Raw genomic sequence first — 13,232 nt, 5'->3', positions numbered from 1 at the left:
GACAAATAGCTTAACAGAACGATATAATCCTTTGGGAATGATTATAGAATACATTGTATGAGGTTAAGTTTATCAAATTTAAAAGTTGAAGTAAAATGGTGGTTCGTTTAAATGTGTGTTGTATTCCATCTTAAAATGAAAACAATCCCCAAATGAAACACCTCCGTAGAAATATATCACCCTTTCATGATCAATCTTAAAAACACGATAAAAGCGTATAACTAACATCACTAAATCATGATGGTTTAATAAAAAAAATACTCCCATACGTATCATTGTAACTACAATCGATGCGATGAAAGCTCTGCAATCCAATCGCGGATATTACCAAATAAAGGATATTTGATATCCACTGAAGAAATACCACAAAATGTTGACTACCTAACGAGTTGTCAGGTTACTAACACATTGAAGTGTTCACGAAACACTTTCGACACGGGTACAAGTACACGTCCCACGATTAACTATTTTCAACCTACATTCACGTATTCCCGCTTTTCTACAAAAATCACACACACACAGCTTCTTATCGTTCCCTGAAAACTGATGTGCCAAAATAAAACATGAAACCACCAAGAAATATGAGTACACATCAGGAACAGCATCAACCGAATCTACAGCAACACCACAAAACATCAAGTTGAACAAATTATCTCCGTCTGTAACATAAAAGTATCAAACTCGCAGAAGTGGAACTTGCTTCGAGATACATGCATACAATAACTGTAACACACATAAACGACTTAGTAAGGAAAGGAACACCACTTATAAAATATACATTAGGTGGAATCAGTGCAACATGTTGAGTCTTTCACACTCTACCCAGCATGATTGCTCCTTGTATATGGGAGTTTGTAGAATGGCTGCCAGATAAACGAAGGTATCCGTGGAAAGAGGGATCTGTGGGTGGCAGCACCATTTTTGTCCGATTAGCGCTCAGTATTAGGCATAAGCAATTTTTGGGTTCGTTAAAATGTGCTAATGGCAAAAAACAGTGCTGCTCCCTATCAGGTCTCACTTCAGCCTATATCAAAAGAAAATACCGAAGAGGGGAATATCTGGACAAACTTAAAGCCATAGCTTTAACTTAAACATAGTCAACAGCAACGAGTAAGTGACGCCATGAGAGCGCCAGGCTGGAGTCTGTCGTGAGTTACCTCCCTTCGGTATTTCTCTTTGATAAATTCTTCGCTAGAGGAGTTGACCTCAACCTTGTGCCCCAACAGTAACTGCGGTCGCTCGTGAGTGCCCGCATTTTCCCCGCATATTTGTGTGTATGTTTGTGTGTGTGTGTGTGTGTGTGTGTGTGTGTGTGTGTGTGCATGTGTCCGTGTGTGTGTGTGTGTGTGTGTGTGTGTGTGTCAGTGTGTGTCAGTGTGTGTGTCAGCGTGTGTGTGTGTGTGTATGTGTCACTGTGTGTGTGTGGGTTCCAGTGTGTGTGAGCGTGTGCCAGTGTGTTTGTGTGTATGACAGTGTGTGTGTCAGTGTGTGTGTCAATGTGTATGTGTGTCACTGTGTGTGTGTTAGTGTGTGTGTCTGTGTCAGCGTGTGTGTGTGTGTGTGTGTCAGTGTGTATGTGCGTGTCAGTGTGTGTGTCTGTTTGTCAGTGTGTGTGTGTGTGTTTGTGTCAGGATGTGTATGTTTGTGTGTGTGTGTCTGTGTATTCGTCTGTTAAACGAAATACTTCCCACACTGAATATTAAAACGGTTACCCAATAATCTTTATATATAAAAGTGAAGTTGTGTGTCTGTCTCCTACGATTTAGATTCCTAACTACTCCCACATTTTGGGGTACAGTTTAACCAAAACCGGGTATATTATAGTCGTGATTCATATCGAGCCCTTCTGGGTATTAGCGCGCGTCTACGATGAGTCTACGATTTTAAAAATATTTTACCATCATTTTTTTTTCATTTTAATGCATTTTATTGCTATTATATAAGGGAAGTAACTCTCTAAAAATGCCTTGATGAGTCAACGATTTAAAAAAAATTTACCATCATTTTTTTTTCCACTTTTAATGCATTTTTTTGCTATTTTTTGGCTATAACTCTTTAAAAATGCTTATATTGTTATTTCCCTTACAAACTCGAGCAACGCCGGGCGATACTAATAGTAACAAATAAAATTAAATAACAACATTAGTAAATAAATATATCATAATATATCCAGACAGAGGAATCATTTCACTTTACACGTGTCTCTCATTCATCAAAATATTTTGATAATTATTGTGTGACAATATCAAACCATCTCTTTCCAATAATTAAACCTGTCAGACAAGTTCACGCCCACTTTTACAGTTCCACCAATCGCATTGGTTCATAAATTTACGATAAGATCTATGCCAGAGCTTGGTTGTTGTGCGCTCAATAAATACGTGGAATTCAGTTACAGGTCTTCAGCTTAAACCTCGCATCTCGATCTTTTGTTGAAGCCACACGAAGTATCACTTACGACCGACAACTGTCACCAGAATGGATTTCGCACAACTGTCCAGGAATATTTCGCAGCGTTATTCCATTTCTTCTCTCATAGCTTTTGGGGTTCTTCTCGTTCTAACGATCGTGATTCTTCATCAAGATTCAAGAATAGGAAACATGGAAGAGAAATCGAAAACGGTAAGTCATGGATTTTGTGTTAATATATGTATGTCTTTATGTATTTATATATGCATGTATGTATGTATGCATTTACGTATGTATGTATTAATATGTGGATGTATGTACGTACGGATGGATGGATGGATGTAAGGATGTATGCATGAATCACGTACATATGTCCCTATGGAGCACACACCCACACATAAGATCACACACGTAATCACACACGAACACACAGGCGCACACACCTAAACATACATATATATACATATACATATATTCGTATATATAATATACATATATATGTATATATAAATATGCATATATATGAATATATTAGTGCCTGAACATATATAGATATATATATACAAACAAACATATGCGTGTGTGTATCTATCACTGTATCTCTCTGTCTATCTCTCTCTCTCTCTATTTATCTATATATATATATATGTGTGTGTGTGTGTGTGTGTGTGTGTGTGTGTGTGTGTGTGTGTGTGTTTGTGTGTGTGTATGTTTGTTTGTATATAAATATACTCTGTTAACCGTTTCAGTCATTTGACTGCGGCCATGCTAGAGCACTGCGTTTAGTAGGACAAATCGACTTCAGGAATTATTCTTTGTAAGCCTATTGCTCATTCTATCGGTATCTCTAGCCTAACCGCTATGTAACGGAGACGTAAACACACCGATATCAGTTTAGAATCGATAGTGGTGCGACAATAACAGACACATACATAAAACATAGATACATACAAACTATGTGTGCTATACACACACACACATACATACATCTATATATATATATATATATATATACATATCATATATACATACACATATATAGTTACGTATGTATATACATACATATCTATCTATCAATCTATTTATCTACATATCTATCTATCTATCTATCTATCTATCTATCTATCTATCTATCTATCTATCTCTCTCTCTCTCTCTCTCTCTCTCTCTCTTTTATATATATACAAATATATATATATATATATATATATATATATATATATATGTGTATATATGTATATATGTATACATACATATACACACATCCCAAGGAAACACAAAGAAGGGTGGAATTGTACTCCAGTCCGATCGCTCTTTCACCAGACATAATCCTGGAGAGGGAAATAAGTGCGTAATCAAAAAAATCTAATGGTGGGGTTCCAGCATGGCCATGCCCTGTCGCTGCAACGTTTAGCCCTATTAATATTAGTGTTAAGTATTATATCTAGATGTACACTTACACACACGCACAGAAACAGACACATACAAACACACACACACGCACACATAGGAATACGTACATATTTACACACATTTATCTATTTCTCTCCATCAGGAACGGAAGTGAGGCGAGTTTTTTTGAATCTTTTCTTTCCAACTTAAAATAAAACGTGCGAGTGCCAATGTAGATCGGTGAATTTTGTAATGTTTGACTGTAATTCACGTTGGTTTTTATATATGACAATATGTAAGAACGAATGTAAATACATACACACAGACACACGGAGAAACACACGCACAAAAAAACACAAACACACACACATACGCACGCACACAGACACACGTGCTCTATTGTACACGAACAATCACACTATACAGTGTATGTCCACTCACATATATGTGTGCGTTTGTGTGTGTGTATGCGTATAAGTAGATACGTATATTTGTGATATTTATGGTGTATATGCTTATGTGTACGTGTATACCTATATATTGATATGTATATATATATATATATATATATATATATATATATATATATATATATATATATATATATATATATATATATATATATTTATATATATATATGTCTGTTTGGAGGCGCAGTGGCCCAGTGCTTCGGGTCGCGGACTCACGGTTTTAGGATCGCGATTTCGATTCCCAGACTAGGTTGTGAGCACTCTTTCGCTACAACTTTCTCCCTTTCTTCTGTTGGCCTGCTCGCTTAGCTAGCGGGCTGGCGTCATTTGAAGGCTAAAACAATGCGAAGCGCATTGTGACCAGCGATATGTAGCAACAACTGTTAGCTTGGTCTGTAACGGTGATCACGGAGTTATATGTATACACGCACACACACATACACATAAGTATACACATATAGACACAGACACAAACACACACACGCACACAAAACTCACAACCCCACGGATACACGTATATACACCCATATACGCTTACACACATACAAACTCACACGTACACGCACACACAACTACACTCACATACGAGACGCATGCACATACAAACACACACACACAAATGAACCCACACATACGTCCCATACACACGGCACACAATTATACATACACGCACACAATTATACATACATGTATACACGCATACGCACAGATATTCGCCACACACCCAAACGCTACGCATACACACACATGCACACACACACACACACTCCAAACAAAACACACACATACACACACACGCGTGTCATCATTGCACATATACCCACAAACATACACGCACTCGTACACTAAGTAAGCACTGTTATTCGCCACACACCCTAACTCTACGCCTACACACATGAACACACACATACATACACACACACTACAAGCAAACACACACTTGATACATATACATACACGCACACACACACATACTTCAAACTAGCAGTACCTACAACTTGACCTGTGGTAGAGACAAAAGGAGCCACGCCCAATTCCTTCTTCCTTGACCTTAACACTACTAACCCTACAACACGCAAAGATAAACAGCCACAACCACACACACACATACACACACACATGCACATACACATACACGTGTCATCATTGCACACATACACACATACACACACACGCACACGCAGACCTCCACACACTCTCTTATCCACACTTACACACACATTCCTCTTCCTCTACCACTATTCTGTCTTTGAAAGAACTTATCTTCACCCATTTCCTTCCGGTCATTCAAAATGTGGCCGCGTGTGTACAGTTGGCGATTTTTTCCTCTGTCTTCCCTCCTCTGGATCTTTCCTTCTTGTATGTTTCCGACGAAGAACTCCACCCGAAACGTTAAACCCTCCTTCTTTCCTTATTTCCTGAGCGTCCAATAATACTATCTTTGTTCCACGTCCTCGCGTCGTTGTACTTTTGTGCTGTCATGTTTGGATTAAATTTACCTATATATATATACATGTGTGTGTGTGTGTCTGTGTGTGTGTCTGTGTACTTGCAGACACACCCGGCATTGCTGGGGATTCAAATGGCAAAGTTGGTATATAGTATATTCCAGTCATTTTGAAACAGGTGATATTGGAAAGTGCAACATTGACAACAAAACATTTGTAGTAAATGCTCGGATAATTCGACTAAGCAACATGCTATGCGTCCGTTTGGAGTGTTTCAGGCCCTAACCTGTCATACAATATTGGATGTGGGGTTTGTGTGATTTTTGAACGCACCGAAAAACTGTCAGTGGGTATACTCTCCTTTGCAGCAGTGTGCGTTGTGTGTAACACCAACTATCATCGGAAATTTTGACACCTCACGTCGGGTTTGTTGTCCTACATCACTCATACAGTAAATTTGGAGGAACTGTGGTTGTTCATTCGCGGGTACCAGAGAACCAATAAGGCGATAGACTTGCCCTTGAACTTTGACGTCGGCGTAAATTCATGTTTATCTATCTTCTTAGATTCACCAAACGATGTCATTTGAAATGCTGAGCTCTATTGTCTGATATTGTTCAGAAAATCCTTTGACCGGATTGAAGCGCCTTCTAGAAAATTCCTAAGGGGTTGAGATGGTAGTGTTGGCAATGTTAACTGTCCGAATATGTAGTCATCTATTGCATTGTTTTAAGTTCTAAACGATAATGAATACCCTGAAGTTCTATTTATATGATGCTATTTCTATTTTTTCACAGAACCGTTTCATCTCCAAGAAATCTCTCGACGATAAACCTGATGACACACCAAGTAAGAACTAATTTTATAGCTAAAGTCTTTTACCCGTGACTCATTAACTAATGATTTATTATTTCACCAACTTTGAATTAATTCCACATTACTATCCATATGTCCACAATAATATATACTAAGACACTTGCCTGAATTTATTTTAAACTATGTTCTACTTTACAAGAATTCCCTAAATATAATGTTATTCTAATATACTATGCCATTTATTGAGTATATATGAGTATATATGCAGTGATACGTCGAGAATTGTTTCGGTCTGGACGGTTCCAACGAGTGTGCTCTTCGCTGAGTGTCCGAGGCGGCCGGTATGTTCAGTGTGAGCAAATTAGAGTGCTCAGAGCGAGCCCCACCGGCTTGCAGACGATAAGTATGGCATGCCCTCTTCATCTGAGAATCAAATGCCCTGCTTGCAATAGACGGCATCGAATTTGGTTGTAGGTTGAGCATTTGTGGGTAGAATACCGCAGGACGGTTTGTGCTCAGACTTAACATACACAGCAACACCTCCACCTCGCCTTTTTCCTCTGTCACATCTGAAAAGGACGTAGCCCTGCAGGTGGACCTCTGAGTCCTTTACTGCTGGAGTCAGCCAAGTCTCGGTGATAGCTATCACATCAGGGGAGTCGCGTAGGGCCAGTGTAAATAGTTCACTGAACTTTGGGAATAAGGAGCACGAGTTGGTGTAGACGATGCTGAGCTGAAACCTTCTCGTTGAAAACTTTCGACTTTTACATAAATACAATCATTTGAACATCCATATAAGTACTTTATGGCAACCAGTATTTGCCCAGTAAACTCACCTTCCTGGTAAACCATCCACAACATGCCTCAGGGCACGTTATCTTGTGCCTTTCCGTGGTTTACAGCGTATTCCCCTCGGAAATGCTTCAACGTTTACTGGAAGATCTGTCTTTGAATGACTCTCTGGTCGGGTGTACAGTGTCCCGGACAGTAACATTTAGCACGACAATTTCCCTACATATCGTTTCCTGACATCTAGTGTAGACTTTTCTATAATTAGAACACACTCATTGGTCTTTGTTTGAAGAAATTGTGATTGTCACCCCATATTACCATTTCCTTGGTGTTTTTCCAGAGGTCCCATCCACCTAGCGTACATGGGTCACTCAGAGAATACCGTCTGTATTTAAGGCTTCTAAAATATCAAACCGAACGTGCTTTTCACCAGCAGCTTTATCACTTTTAAGTGAGTTTAGCTCAAATAAGCGTTCAAACGAAGAAGAACCTGCCGAAAAAAATAATACAATCACAAATCCATTTCGATGTTCAACTTAATTCAGGAGGGTCACTCTCAATTTGGATGCAAAAGTCTCCACATTTTTGTTTCTGATCCCAGCATCCACGGCTTACCAATTTCCAGTGTTCGGCAGTCTGTAGGAATTTTTAGGTTTTCAGACACAAACGTTCAGCAAAGAGTGAAAGATGACCGAAATCTATCAGAAACCTCTGTCACCAAGTTTTTCTATACCAGGCACCCTTATAAATATCCCTGTCTTAAAATAATATCTTTACCATAGAGAGGACAGTGTGTATCCTGCACAGAAGTCTGCTATGACCTGTCCATTAAGTTCACTGACGACATTCCTTCCAATCAACCCTTCTCACGGTTATCAGTGCCAAGGTGTGCACCGAAGTCTCCTTGCAGGACAAATGACTATGCCCCAAATATATCTAAAGCTGAGGTGAATTTGCCTAGGAAGGATTTGTATTTGACCCAGCTGTTTGCTGCATATACTTTCAACAGCCAAAGTGGTCTTTCATATTCAGCCTTAGTTTCAAGAGGTGAAACCTCACACCTAGTAGGTTTCACTCCATAAAACAATCCGAAAGCTGGGGATTGAGAGTATCCTAATCCCACCTGTGCAGATATTGTTGGCACCACAGTTGCGTTGTGGAGTTTCAAGCCTATATCCAGGTGTACGCTATCGGAGAAACGAAATTTTGTAGAGGAGACTCCGGTTATATCTTACAGGCAGATTATATCTAAAAATTCAGACAGTTTAATTCTCAATTATTAAAGGTTGTTCCCTTCTTGATCTGCTTTGGTGTCCTGAGACCGTCAATTTTGTGCTCCTAGCCTACGCAACCCAGATCAATTTGCAGGCTTCTTGCTGGTTGCACCGGTATTGGGTGGGTTATGCTATACATTTATCGACCGGACTCCTTTACTCGAGATCCGGATGCGATGTCTTTTAACTAAATCGACAAATGATTCGGTATGGTTGTTATTTTCATATTGTAGTTATGATGGCCTTATTTGCGCCGAGCTCCAAACTGATATTTGTAATTGACCGATGAATATTCGCACCTGGCGAATATTTTATCATTATTCTATTGAGTTTTATCATTATTCTATTGAGAAGTATATATACTCATACCCAAGTTTACGTATCATACATACATCCGTTCATAGCGGAGACCGATACACATTCTGATATTCTGAGATTAATCTCTCAAATCTTTGACATCAACGTCACCAACAGGCTCAACAGACAAATGTCTTTTTTCTTTCTTTACAATTTATTCTTATTATTTATCTCTTTCGTTCTGACTTTCATTCATTCACTCGTTCTTTCTTAACTTCTATATTTCTCTCTTCGCCATCAATTCCTTCCCATCCAACAATCTACATTGTAAATGAACCCCCAATTCTTTCTTTTAAACTACTTTACTTCATTTTAATATCACAGAACCTGGTCTCGGATCATTGTATACCCGGTGGGGCAGAACAACTTGTCCTCCTTATTCAAAACTTGTATATGACCTTTAGTATACTTTATAATTCTCACATCTCATCTTCTTTTTGTCTTTCTCTTGTTCTCTTTTTATACCTCTCATTCTCTCTTTTGTTGCCTCTCTTTCACACTCACACTCTCTCTCACGCACACGCACACACACTCACCCTTTGTCGGGTTGTCTGACATAAACATTCTCAAATCCTCTTATGATATGTCACGTTTCAAACGTCTATACCTGTAGACTATACAGACACTACATAAGACTGCTTACTCCTTTGTAGGTATTTGGTCAAATCAGAATATTATATGTTGTGTACTACGGACCAAGTGAAAAGGATGTTGTCTAACCACAGAATATAGATATCTCTACGTTAAATTATAGACAAGGGCTGGAATGAAAACCACCTAGGCGATCAAGATTTTCAGGCTGACCAGCTTTGGATTGTAGATATCAAATACCGAGGCTGCTAACTGGTGATCAATTGTACAGGCTACGGATGGTGGTATTGAACGTGAGTAACCAGAGTTGAAAAGTGGCCACTTGACTATCTTTAACTAGAGTGCCCAATGATGGTAGGTGTGGGCTAAATTGAAGAGAGTCTATTAGAATTTATGACAGTGACTGTAAATGGTTAATGGAATGAACGCACAATGTAGAATGAGGACTGGACAAGCCACATACTGTAACTGATGGAAAAAGCTAAGGACTTTATTCATTAAGTAAAATAGAGAGAGACTAAATATTAGTGAGAGAACACAACAGAGTACAGAATGCACTTCTATTCTTCTCCGCCTCACCGAAATCATCCTATCGCTGAAACCTTGCTCTTTTCATGCACCATATCACCTCAATAATTATCCTGTATATCTTTGTAAGGTAATTCCGAAACTTGCGATTCAAAACTTCTGCTACAAACCGCTTCCGCAATGAACCTCACATTCCATTAAAATGCTCTGAATCTACTCTTTATAAAACCTACACATATCCTTTATCGGTCGCTCACTCGGCCGTCCATTCATCTTAAGCACTAAGCCATCACTGATCCTCAAATTTTTCCTCCCACCTCGTTTCTGTGTATTGCATGAAAAAAAGTCTGTGTGATCATAACGTCTTTGTAAGCCTGATTCTTCCGAGTCTAAACGAGAGGTTTAGCCACTGACTCTCGTATTATCGACTAAACAACATTTCATCGACGGCTACCCACCACTTCTCTGCATCTCGTCGTCTCCCCTATTGTCCTACTCAAACCACCAACAATTTCCACCATCCAAAATATCCCCGTTCACACGTGAACATCTTTTCCATTTCGGATAAACACGAGTGCATGCGTTATAAAATATCTTTCTTTTTCTCCATCAATATATATAATTGGATTTGCATGAAACAAGCGTACCGCATTACATCTGGAGATCATTGATGCTTCTTAGTACTATATATATATATATATATATATATATATATATATATATATATATATATATATATATATTTATATATACGTACATATGATGACAAGGCAAATGCACAGCTACGATCTCAAGCATTCAGCAACACACAGCTTACACTTACATAAACACTAACATATATACACCACAATTCGTTCACACACGACTAAACATGACTCCTTTTAAGGGTCAATTTGTAATGAATATTTCCGTTATTTCATATATAATTTTGCTTAACATCTTTTTTACTTGATTTATTCTTACCAATTCTAGGTGTGGTTGATGGACAACTTTATAGCCATACTGGTGGCGGAAGTAATCTCTTGTGTCTACCTAACGACCCCATTTGGGCCAATTATACGACAGGAGATACAAAAAGTGCTTACATTTATGGCAGTGAATATCAACTGGAAGTATACCCAACTAATAAACTCTTTTCTTTTGCTAACGCTGAATCAATTCATGATCATAACGTTCCGTGCGCTGTCTGTTTGACACGACAACCTGCTGTTGTTATGATGTTACCAGCCAGGACACAGTGTTACGCTGGTTGGACAGCTGAGTATTCGGGATATTTGATGTCCGGTCATTACGGGCATAAAGGCAAACTTGAATATGTGTGTGTGGACTATGCACCAGAAGCTGATCCAGCGGGTTACAGAAACGAAGATGGAGCTCTACTGTATTTCGTTCAAGCTGCTTGTGGTTCATTGCCATGTCCACCGTATGTCAATGTTCGAGAATTAACCTGCATTGTGTGCAGTAAATATTGAATAGAAATTTACATTCGTTTCTATATGAAAATTTATGTGGGCGAATCATAAAATATAATATAATAGAGCAACATATACGTTTCTTGTAATTGTGTTTCGCAGTATTTTATCCGACTAATATATGTTGTTAAATAAATTGCTGCTACAAGTTTTCAGAAAATATTCAAAACGAAACAACAGAGACGTCATAGAATGTGACAAATAGCTTAACAGAAAGATGTAATCCTCAGGGAATGATTCTAGAATACATTGTATGAGGTTCAGTTTATCAAATTTAAATTTTGAAATATAATGATGATTCGTTTAAATGTGTGTTGTATTCCGTCTTAAAATGAAAACAATCCCCAAATGAAACACATCCGTACAAATATATCACCCTTTCATGATCAATCTTCAAAAAACACGATAAAAGCTTATAACTAACATCACTAAATCATGATGGGTTAGTAAAAAACAACTCACATACGTATCATTGTAACTACAATCGATGCGATGAAAGCTCTGCAATCCAATCGGGGATATTACCAAATAAAGGGTATTTGATATCCACTGAAGTAATACCACAAAATGTTGACTACCTAACTACTTGTCAGGTGTTTCACGAAACTGTTTCGACAAGGGTACAAGTACACGTCCCACGATTAACTATTTTCAACCTACATTCAAATATTCCCACTCTTCTACAAAAATCACAAACACAACCTCAAGTCACATTAGACACGCAGCCTCTCATCGTTCCCTGAAAACTGATGTGTCAAAATAAAATGTGAAACCACCAAGAAATATGAGTACACTTCAGGAACAGCATCAACCGAATCTACAGCAACAACACAAAACATCAAGTTCAACAAATTATCTCCGTCTGTAACATAAAACTATCAAACTCGCAGAAGAGGAACTTGCTTCGAGATACATGCATACAATAACTGTAACACACATAAACGACTTAGTAAAGAAAGGAACACCACTTATAAAATATGCATTAGGTGGAATCAGTGCAACATGTTGAGTCTTTCACACTCTACCCAGCATGATTGCTCCTTGTATATGGGAGTTTGTAGAATGGCTGCCACATAAACGAAGGTATCCGTGGAAAGAGGGATCTGTGGGTGGCAGCACGTTTTTTGTCCGATTAATTGCGTGCCATAAGAATGCTCGATTGTGAAAAAGCTAGCGAAAAAGAATAATAATTAAGTAATATGAACGCACGAAATGCAAATTGACAAATGAATATATGGAAACATTCAACATGGCGTTTCCAGTGAACAGTATTAGCGCTCAGTATTAGGCATAAGCAATTTTTAGGTTCGTTAAAATGTGCTAATGGCATATTTCAAACTCTAAAAGCAAATTCAGTGCAGAAAGCGGCAAAAACAGTATATCAGTCCAGTGCTGCTCCCTATCGGGTTCCAGTTCAACCGTCATCAAAAGAAAATACCGAAGAGGGGAATATCTGGACAAACTTAAAGCCATAGCTTTAACTTAAACATAGTCAACAACAACGAGTAAGTGACGCCATTAGAGCGCCAGGCTGGAGTCTGTCGTGAGTTACCTCCCTTCGGTATTTCTCTTTCATAAATTCTTCGCTAGAGGAGTTGACTTCAACCTTGTGCCCCAACAGTAACTGCGGTCGCTCGTGAGTGCCCGCATTTCCCCCGCATATTTGTGTGCGTGTGTGTGTGT

The 13,232-nt window shown here is 38.6% G+C and overlaps 1 protein-coding gene across 1 annotated transcript; it reads left to right on the top strand.

Annotated features, from left to right (window-relative positions):
* The first annotated feature begins 827 nt into the window (after positions 1 to 827).
* Positions 828 to 11,581, top strand: LOC118767019. Its single transcript, XM_036510925.1, has 2 exons — positions 828 to 963; positions 11,050 to 11,581. The coding sequence occupies exons 1-2, from the start codon at positions 828 to 830 to the stop codon at positions 11,547 to 11,549; spliced, it is 636 nt and encodes a 211-aa protein (XP_036366818.1). The 3' UTR covers positions 11,550 to 11,581.
* The last annotated feature ends 1,651 nt before the right edge of the window (positions 11,582 to 13,232 follow it).

This window comes from Octopus sinensis, linkage group LG18 (assembly GCF_006345805.1).
Source record: "Octopus sinensis linkage group LG18, ASM634580v1, whole genome shotgun sequence".
Classification (NCBI taxonomy): Eukaryota; Metazoa; Mollusca; class Cephalopoda; order Octopoda; family Octopodidae; genus Octopus; species Octopus sinensis.
Note: the sequence above shows the minus strand (reverse complement) of the source record. Positions and strands in the feature narration are given on the sequence as shown.

Bases quoted from the DNA above. Each gene is read 5' to 3' on its own strand.
- LOC118767019 (XM_036510925.1), top strand. From the start codon at position 828: ATGATTGCTCCTTGTATATGGGAGTTTGTAGAATGGCTGCCAGATAAA. The intron at 964-11,049 runs GTTCGTTAAAAT...TACCAATTCTAG, and splicing joins TAGGCATAAGCAATTTTTGG to GTGTGGTTGATGGACAACTT.